The sequence below is a fragment of the Clinocottus analis genome, unplaced genomic scaffold (genome assembly GCF_023055335.1).
Source record: "Clinocottus analis isolate CAN_PGR_092001 unplaced genomic scaffold, fCliAna1.0.p SCAF_17, whole genome shotgun sequence".
NCBI lineage: Eukaryota > Metazoa > Chordata > Actinopteri > Perciformes > Cottidae > Clinocottus > Clinocottus analis.
In genome coordinates, this window is record NW_027175898.1 from 15,390,180 (window position 1) to 15,410,692 (window position 20,513).

The 20,513-nt window shown below is 47.7% G+C and overlaps 1 protein-coding gene and 1 non-coding gene across 2 annotated transcripts; one reads left to right on the forward strand and one right to left on the reverse strand.

Annotated features, from left to right (window-relative positions):
- Nucleotides 1–2,550: 2,550 nt before the first annotated feature.
- On the reverse strand, nucleotides 2,551–2,632 carry trnal-uaa (transfer RNA leucine (anticodon UAA)). Its single transcript has one exon. It is a non-coding gene; the product is annotated as a tRNA-Leu (tRNA).
- Nucleotides 2,633–12,829: 10,197 nt separating this feature from the next.
- On the forward strand, nucleotides 12,830–17,728 carry zfp36l1a (zinc finger protein 36, C3H type-like 1a). The gene is made up of 2 exons (XM_068581059.1): nucleotides 12,830–13,043; nucleotides 14,214–17,728. The coding sequence occupies exons 1-2, from the start codon at nucleotides 12,993–12,995 to the stop codon at nucleotides 15,324–15,326; spliced, it is 1,164 nt and encodes a 387-aa protein (XP_068437160.1). The 5' UTR covers nucleotides 12,830–12,992; the 3' UTR covers nucleotides 15,327–17,728.
- The last annotated feature ends 2,785 nt before the right edge of the window (nucleotides 17,729–20,513 follow it).

Sequence of the window (20,513 nt, forward strand, 5' to 3'; positions counted from 1 at the left end):
CTTTAACGGCCGTGAATCACCGAAAAATCAACAAGCCGAGTCGTTCCCACTCGAGGGTTTTTTTTTTTTCCTGCTTCCATGAAAACCACCGAGGGTCACGTAAAGTACGAGTCACTGTACGCTCTGAAAGGGAGATGGGCCATAAACATATCTCACCGCAGAAGCTTAATACCTCAATCTACGTCAGGAAACCATCATTCACATCACGTTTAATTTCTTAGTTTCCTGTTGAGGGTTTGTTTTTTTTTTTAACGAGTGAAACTGCCTGGTTGCGGTCATCTGGATTCCTCCTTCATCAGTTTTCCACAGAATCATCAAATTAGAAGTGCGACAAGTTCGTGAATTTGACCCACAATTGTGACAAAACATACGAGAACCTCACGTATAACGGGAGGAAGACGCACCGTGGGACTTTGTAGACTAAACAAAGAGCACATGAGGAGTTTACGGTCGGAGCTCTGGGACTATAAAAGCACTGGCATGGCTGGCAGCGGCGGCGTTACCGCAGCCACAGATGTGCAAAGTACAAACGCTGCACTGTGGGCTCGCTCCTCTTACGAGGTGCATCTGTTCCCGATCTGCGATAATGCTCCGAAAATCTGAAAATTGCAAGTCACAATGTTATTTTATTACTTTTTAATGCGCATTTGCTCTTCGTATCGCTGCTCTACATATGGACGCCGTGGAATGTGCACCGCCGTGCAGATGTTGTCTCGGAGCTTCTGCGTTGTCATTCCTCACGGTGCCGACGTCCCAGAAGAAGAAGAAGAAGAAGCAGGAAAGCAGGAAGCTCCACCCTTCCCCTCCTCCACCCTCCACCCTCCCCTCCGTCCTCCTTTAACCTGGCTCACACTGCAGCCGGGGGCCGAGTTGAAGGCCACATCGCCCTCCTCCTGTTTACTATTGTGCGTTATCATGCGTGCACGAAGGCGTGTTCACACAAAGACACTGTTTTTTTTTTTTCTTTCTAAAATTCACTTCAAGCTTTGATTACACAGGATTTCCATGATTCTTTACAGGCATTTTCTTTCTATTACCTCGACTCTTAAACCCGGTGACACCGGGAGAGGGGAAATAAACGAATATCACGAAAAGACTCCAGCAACTTCTTTGTATTCCTCGCCTCCCCCCCCTCCTTCCTCGGCTTCTAACTACTTCCAAAAAATCCAGTACTCCCACTCCCTCCCCCCTTCCTCCCCCCTCCACTCCCTCTTCATCTTATGGGCCTTCTCACTGACAGCTGGCTCTGATTATGGCTGTGAAAAATGGGGCAGTCACGCCAGCGATCCCCCCCTCCAGCATTCCTACAGCATGACTCCGCACTTTCTCCCTCGCTAGGCCCGTCTCTGCCTCCCTCCCTCCCTCCTTCCCTCCCTCCCTCTGCATCCCCTTTGTCTTTCTTCAGCTGTCTTCATTTCTTTCCCCTTGTTGTTTTCCCCCCCATTTAAATGCAGCATGAGAAAGGGGTAAAGTTTATGCAAGCAGCTGTTTGTCCTGTAGAAAAATGGCCGTTCGGATGAGCTCCGGAGCGTAGGAGGAGAAACAGAAATGGGAACGGGAGCTTGTGTTTAAAGTTTGTCGTATGACAAAGACAGATGGGAGAGATGTTGGAGCAGCGGGCTTAAACCTGGAGCACGGTTCAAAATACCCAGCGAGCCCGCACAAGAGCAAACACTCCATCACTGCCTCGCGCCGCGGCGTTCATGCTACATTACACGACTGCGTAATGCTAACAGCATGTCCGAGAGCACATTGTTGGGGGCGGATCTTTCCATGCGTACATATTTATTTGTCTATTTTGAAGGCGAAACAACACAAAATAAAAGCATACTGGCATCACCAGTGCACGCCAGTTGAGGTTTCGTTCCAGGACTTGGCTCCGTTGAAGCATTTTCAGACCATAAAAAAGCTTCACTTTTAGCACATCTATCCACACCTGTGCTCGTTTCCCAAAATTTCCACCTTGGTTGCGTCCACTTCTCTCCCGCTTGATACACTGGAAAATAGGACGCGCGCCCAGAATTCATAAAAGAATCTTGACGCCGTGAAAAAAACACAAATAGTTGGCCGGGGATGTATTTTCTTCAAGAGGATTAACAGATAGAGTTTCACAGTAAAGCTGGATAATGCAGTGTACTATAACATCAAATGATTGTTGCATCATATACTGCAAAGTCCTGGATTTACTGGGAAGATCCACAACAGCTTTTTTGCAGCGGGATAGGGTGATGTGGCTGTTCGTGACTCGCTCTTTGGTTGCGCCATCACTCAAAGTGTCTTTTAACAGGATGTTTGTTAGCTGAAACACGAGGCAGTAAATTCAGGTGCGTCGGCGACTTTGTTGAAAGATTTATCGTGTTGTAGAAGATCAGATATGAGCTTTAAAAAGAAAGCATCCCTGATTAATTACCTTGGGGAAATTGGTCTTTAAGGAGCAGCGGGTTGCCGCGAGGCTCCTGAGGGTTCAGCGTCTTGCTCAAGGACACTTTGACATGCAAACTACGAGGAGAAACAAGCTAAGCTAGCTTGTAGTTTCAGAAAACTTCATCTTACCAGGAGTGGGGTTCGAACCCACGAGGACTGCATCCATTGGATCTTAAGTCCAACGCCTTAACCACTCGGCCATCCTGGTTCAAAACCCTACCTTAGCTAATTTTAGCCACATCGATTTAAGCTAGGTGTCGCTTAATAAAAGGTACAGTGTGCCGAAATGGAACGCAATACCAGTAATTATGATTTATTTAGCGTGTAACCACCTGGAGTTAAGAATAGATGTGTTTTCATGACAGTAAAATGAGCTATTGAGCTAGCAGAGTTGGTTGCAGCCTCACTGCTACATGCCGCCAAATCCAATAGCATGTAGCATGCAGCGTCGAAGTGACCCTCCGAATAGTCAAACATCGAAAGGGATTAAATACATTTTGAAGTCTTCGAGCTAGCGGTAACTTCCTCCTTGCTGTTTAACGCGTGTAAAGTGTACCGTGTTCCCATCGTGTGAGCGCTTCAGTGATTTTCCTTTACACCCTGCGCTGCAATCTCCAACATCTGAAATACCTCAATAATCTCCGCATAGAGAGGCGGGAGAGGGCGGTTACGTCCATGAAGCGAGCGCTCCGGAGGCCAGCAGATGCCTCGCGTCAGGTTGCATAAACAAGACAGAACACTTTTCATCCATCATGCCGCTGAACTGGGAGCCTTCGGCCCTCTTATCCGGCTCAAGGCATCTTGTCGAGGAGGCGAAAGACATCTTTGGGGGCGCCGACCTTGATATTACCTCAGTGGAGATAAATCACGACTTGTGATACTGAGCGCTGCAAATACCCTCTCGTCCTCTCTCTTCCTCTGTGACCCTCGACGTCATCATTTCGCTTCATCGTCTAAGCGAAGCCGCCCGTCGGTGGGGGGGGGGGTTCTTCGGCCATTTTAATTTCACGAGACAAGCGATGTGGTGGAAGCTGCTGCTGCTGAAGCGGTGGCTCGACAACAGGACAGACTCATATCCTGTGTGGGGACCGGCAGACTGAAGCACAACAGCCTCCAGGTCGATCGAGGCGCTTACTCAAAAATTACAGGATAGCAGAAATAGCAGGAAGTCGAGCTTCTTTGCTTCCTCCTCTTCCCTCCCTTCCTCCCTCGCCGAGGTTTGTGATATTCACAAAGCAGAACCAGCAGAAGACGTCGGAGCCCGATTGTTCGGGTCTTTTCTTTAGCCGATGCGGACGATCAAAGCGGGTCGAGGTGAACCCCCCGACGGTGGAAAGACTTTATGAAAAAATACGGTAAAGGCTCGAGGTCCCTCTTGTTCGTAGACTTCCCCTCATGTGGAACTCATTTCATCCGCCTCTCCATCATATCTACCATTTTATTGGATTTCGCCAGAAGATTTGAATGAGTGCCTTTCATAGAAATTGACCGCATCCTTTCTTTTTTTTTTATTTTTAGGTGTTCGTGAGGATATAAGCCAGCATGAAAGAAAGAGTCGGGTGATGTTTTTTGATGCGACGCGTCATTAGCATCAAAAGCTCATTTTGTAGATCTCACTCAATACAAATAGTGTTCGAGCTGCAAAGCCTGCAGTGCGGTGTATTAACCTCGGATCAGATTTGCACATATTGCAGCTGGTGTGACGCAGATTGTCCTCAAACAGAGAAAAAAATGGCGGCTCTTTGACGCATGTACGCACCTGGTGAAGTACTTACGGCTCTTTATTGTGATAACGAAAGTACAACAACAACAAAAAAGAAGATTGGAGTCTAATGGCGTGTGTAGTAGAGTTCCCACCGACAGTATTTGGACTCTTCTTCCCTTTCCGAGTGTGCAGTTGGAGGGCTTCACCGGAGTAAACACTGTTAACAGACAGTTGGAAGGTTTCAATGAGGAGAAAGGGGGTTTGTTTGGGTGTATTTTGGCAGCGGTTTTGGCGTGTAATGTACTGGTAATGGTGTAAAAGTGGGGGCCGTCGGCTTGGGATTTTTGGTAAATGTGCCGTTATTTACGAGTCGGGTGGGCTGAAGACAAGAGGAGGGAGGGAGGGCAATAAACTTTCATTTCTGGGAAAGCCATTGGATTTTACTAGACTTTGTAGACCCGATGAGAATGCACGGCAAGAAGAAGAAGAAGAAGAAGAAGAAGAAGAAGAAGAAGAAGAAGAAGAAGAAGAAGAAGAAGGCAAAACCAGAAAGTATTTAACAAGCGCAAGAAGTGTTTCCATATTCTGCTGTCACACAGTACAGCAATGATGTGAGCACTCGACTGGGTGGACACGGTCACCAGGGCCTGATGGGACACTTACTGGAAACACACACACACACACACACACACACACACAAGCAATGGTTATAACATTAAACCACTTACGCCAGCTGAAAAAACTAACTCGGTACATAATTCATAGCAATTTCTGCTCGTTAAAAGCGCCGCGTAGCCGTATCGCCGACACACATGCCGCTGGTCAAATTACAATAAACACCTGCTTCGACAAGTCATTTCAGTCTCATTACGGGCTCTTTCTGGATGTCTTTGTTCTTCAAGCGAGAGACAAACTAACCCGACCCGCCAGATGGTTTCGGGACGCAGAACCCTCGGAGAAGCCGCCATTGGAAACCGTTTTTGGAAAATTGGCTCGGATGAAGCGATCAAACTGTCGCTGGAGCGAGTCGGGAGAAGAGCAGAACACAGCTGATCGTCTTTTCCGTGGAGGAAAGCCTTCAGTCGCTCTCCACTTTGGATATAACCAATCGCAGCATCCATACAGATACGCCGTCTTCACCTTGGAGGGGCAGCCATTGTTGTTATGGTCAGTTTCTCTGGCCGACGCAAACGCACCACTTGAAGCCAGACGAGGTGGATTTTCATGTCACGTATGAATATATGACACAGTATAGTACAGCTGTAATGCCAACAGGGGAGTAAGTTATTCCACTTTCTTCTTCGAAATGGCTGTCGGTCCCTCGAAATGAGACGTAACCCGGCAGCGGCGTGACGGAAATGACTAATAATTCCTGAAACAAGTAGCTTTGTGTCAGGAACAAGCAATTATAAATGGACTAATTGACTTGTTGAGAAGGTAGTGGTTTGGTCGGGGACCCATAGATGCTTTCACATTTTGGCCAAGAGGCACCCCCGCCCCCCCCCTTTGTGTGCTGTATATGGCTGTAGTACAATCTCCATTGTCCTGTTGGATGCACGCGGCTGGAGCCCAGGAACTGCTTTTTGGACTGGAAGTTAAAACCTGGCAGCAGAAAATTGTTGAAGCCTCGGCCAGGAAAGTCAACCAAATGGGCTGATTCTTCTCATTCAACCTAAAGGACTCCACGCAGCTGCACCTTCTTTCACTGCCAGGCGGAGAAGACAGTCTGAAAGAAGGAGGGAAGAGGACAAAGGGGAACAGTTGGGGGGCATTTGGACCGGACCGGCCCTCAAAGACCCCAGAGGGTTGTTTTCGCCAACAAGAAAAAAGCAGCTCCAGACTCATCTTGGACACTCTATTTCGGGCCAGGCTTGTGTTTGGACTGTGGGCAAAAAAACCCTTCGGCCATGTTTTCTTTTGACTGATTGGGAAAAGACAATCAAGGCGGGTAAGATGGAGATGTCTTGCGGGTGCTATGGGAACATAAAATGCTGTTTAAGTCTTGTCTATATTCCTCTCAGGAAGTCGTTCTACCATTGGCTCCTTGATCTTCATCTGAGTTTTTGCTCATTTCCTCCACGAAAAGTGAAGACGGATCCACTTCACGAGCTCATGTGACACTGCGGGAGTCGCCGGAGGTCGCCGAGGAGAAAAGAGCAGACGCGATCGTGGGCTTTTCAGGGTCGGGGCAAAGGTGCAGTTTAACAATCTGCTTGCCGAAGCTGAAACACCTGCAGCTCCACGAGTTCACCGTCACGCACACCGGCTGCTTTTTCTCCGGCGCCACGACCTCCGAGAGGAGAACACGCGACACGACCGAATGCAGAAACGAGTCGCAAAGACAGAAACACGCTGACAGTAAAATACAGAAACAGGCGAGCAAATACAAACATTTTTCTGGATTTGCGGCGCGTTTTCCTTTGAGCTACTCGTTGTCAATTTGATGAATGTGTTTTTTCGACTGGCCTGTGTTTTATTTCTTTCTTTTTCTTTCTCTTGTTTTCTTTTTCGCCGCAGTGTGTCGCGCCGTCACGGCCGTCGTTCACCCCGAACCGAAGAGCGCGGCGCCGGAAAACAAGCGAGGAGCCTCCCCGCCGAGGCGCTTTCACCAAGTACTCTGCAGATCATTTGTAGCATGCTATTAGCTGCTAACAAAGGTTCAAAGTAGAGCTGCGTTAACCATTAAAAGCAGGCTTTTTTTTCACAATAAATCCTCGAGGAGGAGGAGGAGGAGGAATCTGCCGCGGGTCGACTGAGGACATCTCACAAAACAACTTATCTTATCTTATCCTCACAGCTCAACGTCAATTCACACGACATCAAAAGCTAGTTTTTTAGCTAGACTTAGCTAATCTCGACGCGGCGTCCTCTTCGCCGGGCATCTGGAGGAATATCGACAACTTGAGAGGGGGAAGACGAGTCCGATTCACTAAATCAAGTGTGAGAAAAAGTGGGCGGGGTCACACTGGGGGGGGGGGGGGGGGGGGGGGTTGTGGCTTTTGTGTATTGTCCGCACGGCCCCGGACACATGGACTTGTGTAACTCTAGTCCAGGAGTGACCACACAGGGCCGGTTGTGAGGTCTGAGAGTGCCGGCGAATGGAGACAGATGGGACAGGAGTTTTTTCGGTGAGAGAATGCTTCCCACTGTTCCCCGACGGCCGACGCCATACAAAGCCCATTGATTTTTTTTTTCCTCTTCTTCTTCTTCTTCTTCTTCTTCTTCGCGCGTTGAGTGAGGAGCCGAGCAATATCTCGTTTCAGCGTCCGCCGCATGGTCATGACACCTGGAACCGGGGTCAGGTCTGTCCGGTCCCCATCGGAGGGGCGGGGCGAGTGGGCGGGGCAAGTGGGCGAGTGGGCGGGGCAAGTGGGTACTGGACACTATGTCCCTAAAACCCCCTTTTCTTTCCTCCCTAAGTGTGTCCCCCCACATGCGTGTCATCTGCCGTTTCTTTCCCTTTTTTGTGTGCGTCTTGTCGCCGCCGTCTTCTATAGCTCGATGGCTTTGACCTTTCGCCGCGACCCCTAGCGTGTGTGTGTGTGTGTGTGTGTGTGCGAGCTTCAAAAACCCAAACTCTCCCTTCCCATGAGCCCTGGGGACAGACAGAGAGATTGTTCCTCAGGAAACTCGGGTTAGGAAGTCAGAGGAGGAAGCCGGCCTTTCGTTCTAAATACAACCCGGCGTGTCAGCGGAGAATGGGACAGTAAATCTCCTTTAAAAAACTCTCTCGCCGCTCTCTTTGTTGCTATTTTCTTTTTTTTTTCCGCGACCTCGGATTCAACCAAAACATCATTAACTATCATTCTGTTTTGCTGTGAATTGGCACTGACGTGGGGCGGGAGGGCAAAGGCTCTCCTGTCCAAGACGGCGTTTGTTTTTGAGCTCCGGGGCCGTGGTCGTGACGCGTCAAGAGCCAAAAAGGCCTCGCGCCGACCGACGCCGCATCCCACCCAGTGTGAGGCGAAGGGCAGTGGAAGCGAAGCGCGCTGGGAGCGAGTCATGGGAACAACATCGGCAAGAGCGACCGGCGGTTCACCACTAACAACGCTGCGGCTACTCTTATGGACAATTAATCGCCGCTCGTTCGTATTTTCCTCCCTCTTGCTCTCTCGCTCCCTCCGTCCCCTCGCCCCTCTCCCTTCTGAGGCTACTTTCACCCCGCGAGATGACCACAGTCCTCTCCCCTTATGAATTTGGCAAACATACCGTGAGACATGAAAAGAAGGCAAAAACATGGACGAGCTGGGCTGCCAAAGCGTGTACAGACAAGATGTGGAGGGGGAAGGGAAGGAGGGGGCGGAGCCTGGACACGCAAGACCCAAAAAGCCCACAAAGTTGAAAACATATTGGAGAAAATCAAAGCCTGTTTAGGTCAAACTTGAACATCCGAAAACAGAAAAAGTGACCGCTCGACAATCATCCGTCAGCGTTACGACAGACGAGCTCACATGCTACGGGGAAAAAAGGGAAGTAACGCTGTTGTGATCGTTTACTGCAGGACGCCATGCTTCAAGTGGGGAAGAGTACACATGTGTGTATTCACTCTAACTACTGCTCTCCAGTACTATGTTTTTAGTACTTGGAGTATTTCCATTGTATGCTACATTGTACCTTTTTATTCCGCTACTTTTATTTCACATCTGTAGTTACTTTGTATCTCATGCTGTTACAGAGAAATGTATGAATAATTGTATTAAAGATACATTTAAAATGTAATGTTAAAGGTTAAACTACCAGCACAAACATACAACAACACTTATTGCACATTAAAGCATCCTGAATAAGGATTAAAGTATAAACTATATGATAATACAGGGCACTTTTCTCTGTAGATTGAGTTCTTTAAACTGTCTATCTTCACTATGTTTTGCTGTGTACTTTTATGTGTTTATACTTACTTGTAACAAGGTTTTTGTACACTGTGGTAATGCTACTTGTACTTAAGGAAAAGGATCTGATCTTTCACTATCAATCATTTTCACCACAAAAATACAAGATGCAAAGTACATTTCTGGTGAAGAGGTATTGTTCCACTCAGGCTTGCTCATAATAGGCTTCAGTTTTACGGAATTGAAAACACAAGCGTGTGTGTGTGTTTTTATGTGTGTGTGTGTGTGGGAGACCGTTTCATCCAAAACAGACACATCAGCTGGAAAATAAACTTGATAAGAAGTCATAAATGCCCGTCACAGCTAAGTCGCCGGTGTTCATCGAACGTAAATACGCACGAGGCAGTAAAAGAAATACTACTTATTCATCCTTTAAGACGGCGTTTCATGGGCTCTGCGGTCACATTAAGCGATGTGGTGCGGCACAGCTTGAGATTACCGCGCAACAAGTCGGAGCGTTTTCTGTGTGTTTTTCGCTGGGCTGATAAGTCGCTTTGCTTCATGTGAGGCCAGTGAGTTAGTGTGTCAGTGAGGGAAAAAAAGGCCGATTGCACAATCCAGAGGCTCGTGCTCGAGTCCTAATTCCCCTCAAAGCCACGCGAGGACAGAGCTGCGTGTGTTTGACTGCGCCGACCGAAGGCGCCGAGCTCAGCAGTTCTCACTCACGGGTGTAACAAATATAATAATCTACCTTTTTTTATGCTGGAGGGCACACTTTAAATAGGAAGTAAATAAGGTCGCGAGGAGAGCGCAGAGGAGAGGAAGAACTCCGCCCTCTGTTGGATGTGAGGGGGAACAACGGCGAACTGTTGCTTCCAATTTGTTGAGTTTCCCCAGGACTTCTTTCATCTCCTCTTTAGTTAGATAACAGATTTAACGTCCAGTCATCCCACTTAAACCTTATCAGTGACCCCTCCATCCTCCCCTTTTTTTGTGTTGAGGACACCAGGGGTCCTCCAGCGCAGGAGGCAGGAATCAAAAAACCTCCTCCAGAGGAGGCCGAGGAGTGACTGACTGCAGGCAGCGCGCAACACAGACCGATAGGGCCGACGAGCCGGGGGAGGACAGCTTTGACCTCGAGGAGCACAAATCTTCAGAAATCAAGCCTCAAGGGAGGGTGAGAGAGAGAGAGAGGGAGAGAGAGAGAAGGAGAGAGAGACTCGACTGTCAACAGCGAGAGGAAAATCCCGCCTGAGGAAGGAGAGCTGACATCCAGATTGTTCCTTTTGTGTTTTTCACTTTGGGGGGTCGGTGCAATGATCGGACAGGAACAACTCATAAATATTACACACTTAACTTTTACGAGCCGTGATGGAATATACAGTACAGTATATATAAATGTATATACATGTATTTGAAGTGCATTAATAGACAGATAATGGGCATCTACATGCTTAATTTTCCAAAGCAATGAACGGCATTATTTGCCGCTTTCCTTTGAAATATGTGACAGTACATTGATAGTTCACTTGTTTAATAGAACAAGACATTTGAAGACATCATGTTTTGTAGGTATTCCAGACGACAAATACCATTTAGGGACTTTTTTGATTCGAAAAGACAAGTTTTCTTGACATGTTTTAAAGTCAAAACTGCTGTAAACACGACACATGTAAGACATTTTCACTTTGTCTCTGTGTGTGAAGTTAAGAGAGAAAACTGGCTCACAGAAGTGCATTTGGGCCTCGTAGGAGCAGCATGGAAGTCAGTAAACTGAGGCCGCTGTGTGTCAAAGTGATGCCGTTTACCGTCCGTGTGTTAAGAACAGGAACACATCGGACAATCTCCCCCCGAGAGATTTTCATTCGGGGCAGGAAACAGGTGCCTCCTCCTCCTCCTCCTCCTCCTCCTCCCGAAACCTGGAAGGACAACCACGCCGCACAACAACAAGCCAGCGGATTAAAGTAAACAACCGCAGAGCGTCGAGGCTCCTCGAGGCCAAAGAGACGACGACGACGACCGACGTCTCGTAGATCTATACGAGAATCTATACGCTCCAACATTACATTCATTGTACTCCGATAACAAACCACAAAAAAAACTGCTGTAAATCCCCTCCGCTACATCTCCGCTGTATAGTTTCTCCTCGGAGGAGAGAAGATCGATCTGATCTACTTAATCAATCAGGGACAGGGCCTTTGAACTGCAGACAGGATTTCAAGCCCCCCCCCCCTCCTTCTTTAGTCGTCTGTGAAAACACTCCAGGGGGAGATTACTCCAAACAGCCCCGGCTCGTAAAACTCTTTTTATGTTTAAAAAACACACACCCTGCCTCGTCGCCCTGACGGAGACCAGAGTAGATGTCAGAAAGTTATCTCTCTCTCTTTATATATTTGTGGTTCCTAAAAGGTCAGATCTGTTTGAGAATGAAGCTTGTCTGCGTCCGGCCTTTTTGGAGCTCAACTACATGCAACAGTTGAGTAGAAAAACAAGTTCTCCTGCCTCGTCCACGGCAGTGAGACAAAGCTCTCCACCCCCTGTGTGGCTTCTGTATGGGCAAAGAAGAGGAAGGGAAAAGGGAATGTTTTGCCTCCTCCTCCCCCCCTCCTCTTCCCTCACCTCCCCTGGGGGCAGCGCTGTGTAGTAATAAACGTCCCCCATAAATCTCCCCCTCACGCCATCATCCCCTCCTCCATCTCCAACTTTTTTTTTGCCTCTTCTTTCTCTTGGTTAACAGCTTCTTTTCTTCTCTCCACCTCCACCCCCCTCTTCTCTTCTCCTCTCTTCTTCTATTGCAACCCAACCCTGACATTGACTCTGCACATGGCCGATGGGGTTGCGCCGTCATGGACTCCAGAGGGCGGGAACGAGAGCGAGAGAGAGAGGAAGAGGAAGACGATGGTCCACAATGGATTTGTATAGGTTTCCCCTTCTCTGCAGCCCAATGCTCTTTCACGTGCGGCTTGCAGGCGTCATTGTCACTGCGGTCGACTCTCCGGTGAGCTCACCGGCGTATCAGGTTAGCGGTCCGGCCTGATGGAATGACGCGAGGCATCCGTGCACACACACACACACACACACACACACACACACACACACACACACATTCAGCCTGCAGTTATATGTCACCAGGCTGGTGTGGGTGCAAAGGGGAGCTCGTAGTGTGAGAAACAGGGGAGTGAAAGAGTTAAAAGAAAACAACAACCCACTGGGCCGCCTGAAATTTCACCGGAAAGTCCCACACGAGTGACGTTGCAGTCCAGCAATTAGGAGTAAATTAATTACAGAGCAGTGGATGGTAGCTGGAAGCCCGAGGACAGCGCAGCGCCTACCGAGTAAACAACTCCAGACGGGTTAAATGCCAGACTTCCACGAGGGAAAAGGAGGAAATAAAGCTGTAGCCCGGCCTACTTTGTGCCACCGTCAACCGAGAGTAACAAGAAATAGTGTGTTGAGACACTATTTCTCTCACCAAGTTCAAAAAACAAACAGAACATGAGCTGTAGTGTACTAACAAGTCACTTTTATGAATAATCCAATGTCTCGATAAGCCAATAAACTGGGCTACTTTGCATGTTGGTTTCTGAAATAAAAGCCCACAAACTGTTCAGTATTCATGCTGCGTGCAACCGTGTAGTAATCTCAAACAAAACTGACAACCCACTGAAAGTTTGTCCCTTCAGAAGAGGAAGGAGAGAGAGAGAGAGAGAGAGAGAGAGAGAGAGAGAGAAAAAGTTTACAGAAAGAAAAAAAAGAAAAAAGAAGAAGAAGAAGAAAAAGTTAACGCCCAGTGCTCGAGGCTCCTCCTGCAAAGGATTATAAAGCAAATGTCGGAGCTGGTGCAGGGCAGAGGGGGTGTTCTGCAGGGTCAAAAATACACGGGAGCTGCAAATCAGAGAACTCAGCAGACCTGCGCAACTTTTTTTTTTTTCGAGCAAGCACACTTTATTTTTTTTTTTTATTTTGTAAGTTTTTTTTTTAAATTTTTTTTTTTTTTTAAACTTTTTGATTTAACCCTGGTCGCTGCAAAGATGACCACAGCCGTGCTGTCGCCTTTCTTCGACTTCGAAATAATAACCAAGGTAGCTTGAAAACTTTTTTTTCTCCCCCCACTTCTCTCTTGTCTGTCTGGTGTCTTTTCCTCCTCTTGTCGGCCCTTGCTAGCAGCAGCAGTTAGCCGCTGTGGAGGAATGATGGGCTCCATGCCCGCGGCCCTCTGCCGTGACGCGATTTGCTTTTTTGTGTGTGTGGCTGTTTTGATTTTGCGCTTCTTCCCCCGACCCGTTGTTGTTCCCCGTCCACGCGCTGTCCTGAAAAAAAACCGTCGCTTTTTGTTTTAAAACTACTCTTGTTTAACTTTTGAAGTGAGCCGAAGCCGGCCCGTGACTCTACTTGTCCTTGCTAACACTTGTTGAAACTTTAAACTTTTACGTGCACCGCGTGCCACGTAGGTTCACCCTTAAATGTCTCGTTTTGCCAACCGGTCACGGCGGTCCGTTCACGGCGTGTACTCGTGAGACCTCGCTCTGTTAATGAGCGCAGTTTTTGCGCCACTTTTTTTCTTCTTTAATACTCCTCACAAAGCAGCCACATGCTCGCCAATCATTGACTAGATTTGTCTGGCTTTTACTCGCTATCGCCGCCATAAAAGTGTTTCTGTGATTAACCGCGTTCATATGTGTTAACACTAACTCGCTTCTTTTTTTTAGTCTACATGCATGTTTAAGGGTGAGCTCTTTTTTTCTTCTTCTACTAAACGGCGCCTTTTTTTTGCTGCATGGGTTGTTTTGTCTTTTTTAAAGTAAGTTTTATTCTCTTGTACCTTTTTTTTTTAATACTCCTGTGAATCAGTGACTAAACCAGTCATGTCCTCTAGTGTGTAAAAGCATTGAAAAGCACATGAGCTTTCCCTCGTAACTCATTCAACAGGATGCTTTTGCCACCATTTTTTCCTCCTTTTTTTTTTTTTTTTAAACTATCTTTCAGCCACTAGCGGCCCTGTTGGCCTCATGTGCTGCTGCTCCATTTACTAAACAGCCACACATTCCTAACCGGGGCAACTTGCCAAACCAGCTGCTGTTCTATAGGCCTGTATCCGCTTATGTTGTCAGAGCCAGAAAGAACACAGTCATGCAAGAGGAGCATGTGGATTTTGCTTCTTCTTCGCTCTCTTTCTAGGACCACGCTTGTCAGCCTCGGTGACCATGTAGGATGTTGATTTCTAATCGTGTGTATTCATTGTGTCTCTGCAGAACAACAAGCTGCTCGGCTACAACAACAACCTGGGCGCCCCCCATCCCATGTCTGTCCCTTGCACTGGCGCCAACGTGCCCATCTCCAGCCCCGCCGGGGCCCTGCTGGACAGGAAGGCGGTGGGCTCTCCCTCGGTGGGGGGCGTGTACCAGCGGCGGCACTCGGTCAGCAGCGGCACAAAGTTCAACCAGAACCAGTTCCTGAACAGCCTGAAGGCGGCGGACCACTCCTCGTTCATCTCGGGGGTCGGCAACGCCATCATCAACAACAAGGAGAACCGCATGCGCGACCGCTCCTTCTCCGAGACGGGCGAGCGGCTCCTCAACAAGTGCCTGGGCCCCCCCGCCAGCCCCACCGGCGGCAGCGGCGGCCAGGTGAACTCCAGCCGCTACAAGACGGAGCTTTGCAGGCCCTTCGAGGAGAACGGCGCCTGCAAGTACGGCGACAAGTGCCAGTTCGCCCACGGGATCCATGAACTCCGCAGCCTGAGCCGCCACCCCAAGTACAAAACCGAGCTGTGCCGCACCTTCCACACCATCGGCTTCTGCCCGTACGGGCCCCGCTGCCACTTCATCCACAACGCCGAGGAGCGCCGCGGGCCCCCGCAGCAGCAGCAGCAGCAGCAGCAACAGCAGCAGCAGTGCTCCCCGCTGGGCTCCTCCAACAAGATGGACAGGCCTCGGCTGCAGCACAGCTACAGCTTCGCGGGCTTCTCCAGCTCGGCCGGGCTGAGGGACAGCCCCACCTCCGTCACCCCTCCGCCCATGTTCTTCCCCGACGAGGTGCCCGACTGGCCCAGCAGCAACCCCTTCACCTACTCCAGCCAGGAGCTGGCCAACCTGTTCGGGCCCAGCCTCAACGCGTTGGGCCCCGCGGGCACGGAGCCCAACGCGCCGGCGCCGCCGTCCCCGACGAGCACGCCGTACTACTTCAGGCCCATGTTGGAGTCCCCCCAGATGTTCGAGTCTCCATCCAGCCCGCCCGACTCCCTGTCGGACCAAGAGGGCTACCAGAGCAGCTCCGGGGGAAGCCTGAGCGGCTCCGAGTCGCCCACGCTGGATACGACCCGCCGCCTCCCCATCTTCAGCCGCCTCTCCATCTCCGATGACTAGGCCGCGAGAGCAACCACCAGTGACTTTTTTTTTTCTTTTTTTTTTTTTTTTAAAAGTTCGATGACACAAAGAGAACACGGCACTCCCCTCTACCTCTGCACCCCCTTTTCCCAAGCCCCCACACACACACACACACACACACACAACACCGTGTTAGCTCCTTGTTAGCATCGCAAGGATGTAGTCCAGTTAAGGGAACTCTCTCTCTCTCTCTCTCTCTCAATCTCTCTCTCTCAACTCATGTCCTCCCCTCCCCGTTAATCTGCAACACACGTTTTATAAAGTACCCTGCCATGTGTCATAGTGCCAAAAAAAAAAAGGAGAGGAAATTGAACAATGAGAATCATGAGAACAAGAATTGACTGTTTTGCCAGGTGCCACTTGTTTTTTTTCTTCTTCTTCTTCTTCTTCTTTTCTTCTTCATTTGTTCTTGAATGTGTAGCAGCACAAGTGGCCTTGGAAAGGGGGAGTGCTTTGCACTAGCCCCGCAACCCCCACCCTCCTCCACCCACCCCCACCCTCTCTCTTCCCGCCCTCTTCCCCGACGATACCACTCCCCCCCTCCCCCACCCACCTCGAGCTAGCTGGAGGGTGCTCACTAACTGTAGATCTACCGCAGCCGCTTTTACAGACTGAGTCGAGACGAGAAAAAAAAAGGAAAAAATAGACCCTGAAAAGATATGAATAGTTTTTAAAGAAAGGGAGGGGGGAGAAAAAGCAAAGTGCCTGGGGCGGGTTCTGCATGTGTTTTAGGGTGAATGGACTACTGTTTTTGGTTCTTTCTCATTTATCCCTCCCTCTTTGTCACAGTTCTTCTCAAGCCCCGTCTTATGTAATTGTGGACTGGGTGAGTCTGCAGGAAGGACTTTGAACTGGAAGTTGGTAACGTCCCTCCTCTTCCTCCCTCCCTCCCTCTCTCCTCCCATCCCTCCCTCTCTCCCTGAGTTATTTCTTTCTCCTCCTGTTGCTGGTCACTGGCTCTTTTTTTTTTTATTGGGAAGGAAGTCTTGATATCAAACTGATCATTAAACCTGTAAGACTTTGTCCCGCCGCTCTGCCTTCATCCTCGAGGATCTGGGGAATTCCAGCATTCCCATGATGCAGTTCTTCCTGCGACACGACGAGATCGGATTTCCAAGCTATTTTACTTTACTTCCCCTCCTCTACACTTTAGTACCTGCTCTGATGAGCTCTCTGTACTCATTACATCCTCTTTTTTTGTTTTGCTTTCTTTATTTGATAATTGTTTTGTATTAATGTTATTATTACGGTTATTATTGTTTGAAAAACTTTCCAGACAGAAGGTTTTTTTTTTTTTTTTGCTTGTCACTGCTTATTTAACTTATCAGAACATATTTATTGCTGATCATATGCATTTTTTTTGTTAATTTTTTTTTTTGTATTTATCTGGATAATGAACAATAGAATATATTTTCTTTTTATGTTAAATTATGATCTTCCATATTAATCTAAAGATTGTGAAGACGTTTTTGTCAGTTTTCCTTTTTTCACAGTTTAATATATTGTACTTCAATGACTTTTGTTCTGCAACTACACTTTGTCAAAATGAACCTTAATTTAAAAGCAAAAAAAAAAAATGCAAAAAAAAAAGACGTTTTGCGTTTTGATTATTTATTGTACTTTTTCTTTTTTTTTCTTACTCCCTCTTATCGGACTGCAATTCCATCTCTTCTAGATTTGCTTGTATTCATTCCTGACGTTCTTTCCCCTTAACAACCCGACGGTAACGGTGGCTAACTGTTAGCACGTTGATTCACTTCCTCTGTGTTTTTGGGCCTCGGATCTCGTCCCAGATCTCGAGTTATTAACTCTCAATACTTTTGGGGTCGACGGTAGAATATAAAAACTATAAAAAAGGGGTGCTGGGAGACGTCCCACTGGTTTCGGGGCGTCTCCAAGTCAGACGACTGGTTTAGTTTAACCGTCTTCTGTCGGTTCTCACGCCCCCTCCGTCTGTTCATCACAAGCAATAGCTGAGACCAAATGGGTTGAGGAGAAGTTGATTTAGTTTTGTCATTTGATTGGATGCTTGATGCACTTGCCTGGCCCCCTCTTGACCGTTGGAAGTGCCTCTTTTGAATACATTCCAGGTAGCTAAGGCGTCTTCTGCCTTTTTTATATTTGATAAATGGAGGACGATTCATTTTTTTTCTCACTCTTGATTCCTTCACGTGTTTTGGAAGAGGTGAACATATTTTGACACAAAGAAAGTAAAACAGTTGAATGTATTTTTTTCAGCCATGTTTTTTTCACTACAGTGATGTCTGTGAGTTTATATGAAAACTTGTTTTTTTTTTTTTTTTTTCTTTTTTTTGCTCCCCTCTTTTGTAAGTATTGATCGCAGTTAAGTCAATAAACCCCGTATTTTTTGAAAAGTTAAACTGTCTAATGAGTTGTGTACTTTGGTTACAAGATGCTCAATGATGCTGGTTAAGACGAGACAGGTTATTATAATATTCCCATAAAGTCAGAGAAGTGGCAAAGCTTTTACATTGGAGTTTTTAAAACCATGAATCCACTTTAAAATCATTAAAAAAAAGTTCCCCAATACCTCAATAACTCCTGAACCTGCCTAAAAATCACTAAATCAAAGGTTTTCTTCAGTATCGTAGCATTCCAGTGATGTTATCGACACATCCGCGGCTGCATCGCAAACAGGAACTGGTAACCTAATACGGCATACTTTTTTTAGTTACGCCAATTTGGCAAAATTGTAATCAGATATCGGCTTAAACAACAACAAAAATGCAGCATCAGGGCTCACGTTGCACTCGCCATCGCAACGTAATACGGCAAAGTCAGACCGTGACGGAATATGTTTACAAATGTTCAAATTAAAAAGATAGGAAATGGGAACCGACCGTGCTTCTGTGTAAATAAAGCAAAAGTAAAAAGGGAGTCTCGCTGCGGTGCAAGTTGATTGGTGAGCTGCAGTCGGGGGTTATTGACCTGGGGACGATCACACCGAGCAGGTTGGTGGTTTCAGCAGAAAATATTGATCGGGAGTGGGAGGGAGGGAGAGGGGGGAGGAGCTGTAACCTTCATATTTCCCAGAATCAAAAAAAAAAAAGTAATTCGTCGAGGTTATCTCCTGATCGGTGAAGTAAACGGATCGATACGCGCACGTGCGAGGATATTCCCTTTTTATTTAAAGTACGAGATATGAGTCAGAGGTTGCACAGCGCCCCGTGTGGTCGATTTGAAGTACTTCGCCATCGCTCACTAAAGCAGAGCGGTATTTGATTTCAGTAACAACACACAGACAGCTTCCTCCCTCCCTTCCACACTGCTTCTGCTCTCTCTCTCTCTCTCTCTCTCTCTCTCTCTCTCTCTCTCTCTCTCTCTCTCCGGACACTTCCGTCTGGCCATGTTTGTATTCTCTCAGATTGCACCAAAAACCCAGGCGGAACAGGAACTCCCTTCCCCTTCCATACAATGGCGGGTGCTGACCCGTCACAGCTGACCCGGGGAGGCCTTGTTGTTGCTTTTGCTCCAGAGAGCCGGCTGGATTCCTTGTCTTGTGCCTCTCGCTCTCCTTCCTCCTCCTCTTCGACCCAGCCAGCCGTCTCCGAACAAGCCGCCTCCCCGCTGAGAGCCTCTCTCTGCATACCAGCGAGTTAAACAAGGAGGAAAAAGAGGGGGAAAGAGGCCTTCTCAAAAACATCTTTCTTTTTCTTCTTTCATTTTTGATACTCGCTGTTGATTACTCACTCGTACACGTTTGTTTCATTTCGTGTCGCACGTTCTGTCAAAAAAGGCGGAGAAAGTTAAAAATACCACAACATGTGGTCGACAAATGGACCGCCGACGCGCGTTGGTGACACGCGGCGAGGGAAATGCAAAATATTCAAGCTGAGATCAACAACACGCTCTGCGGAAGAAGCCACAATGCAACACGTACGGATGCTCTGCCACCTTTAAACACTTTGAAGAAGATGCTCAACATTGTTTCATCGCCTTCACACGTCGTGAGCATCGCTCATAAACGTGCTTTTCAACTGGTGACATGTTGCAGAAGTCTGTCACAGTCACAAAGCAAACAGTTAGCGTTAAATACAGCTCATTTTCATATGCTGAACATCTGTGGTTGAGGTTGACAGAACTTTAGAGGCAGCAATACATCTCATAAAATGCATTAAAGGTCTGTTATTAGAGTTTTGCATCAAACAGAGAGTTTGATCTAATAGGCCTCAATACATGAGTAACATCACTATATGCATAAAATACAAAACAAGGGTGTTTATGTTCATATGTTGTTACCGCCATCGAATCCATTTTCTACATATTGTGTTTTCATAACATAAATATAAAGGAACATGTTTTTACCGTAACTCAAACTAAACCAGGTGAATATGACTCGAGAACATCTTTTTTCTTCTTCTTCCTGCACCCTTTAAACATGCAGTTTGAGCGACATGAAAGAGGGCTGTTTCCTGTGTATGTGTGTGTGTGTGTGTGTGTGTGTGTGTGTGTGTGTGTGTGTGTGTGTGTGTGTGTGTGTGTGTGTGTGTGTGTGTACAGGCACCTTGAGACGAAACACCAGGAAGTGGGTTTCTGAACCTCCAGCAGCATGTCTGAAGGGTGCCGGAGGGAGGAGGGGGGCGGGTGGAGCAGGGTGGGGGGGGGGTCTTCTGCTCTTTGATATGTGTCAGGAACACACAAAAAAGACACACACACACACACAAAAACTTCCATTACTTCGTCACATTTTTTTCAGTAGGTAGCCCTGCGAGTGACACAGATCACAGGTTTGCGGCTCATTCATTGCTTCCTGCACGACAGGATAGAGCAGGTGTGTGTGTGTGTGTGTGTGTGTGTGTGTGTGTGTGTGTGTGTGTGTATAGCTTCACTCTCGGTATCTCCATTCACCTTTAAACCCGCACGGTTGAGCAAGAGAATGTGGCGGCGTGCACACTTTGTAAATGTGTGTTATCGGAAAAGGCAGGTTCACCTCTTTGTCTGAGAAAAGAGGCGAGCAAACAGTACTGGATGTGCTAGCGGTGCTATTTCCCTTATCTACGCTCACAGCTGAGAGCAAAGGGAGCTGCGTGCATGTGCGTGTGTGTGTGTGTGTGTGTGTGTGTGTGTGTGTGTGGCGCTGCAGAGGCACAGGTGATGTGGGCGCGCAGAGCACAGCTAGCTAAGTAAAGCTACACTTTTAATGTC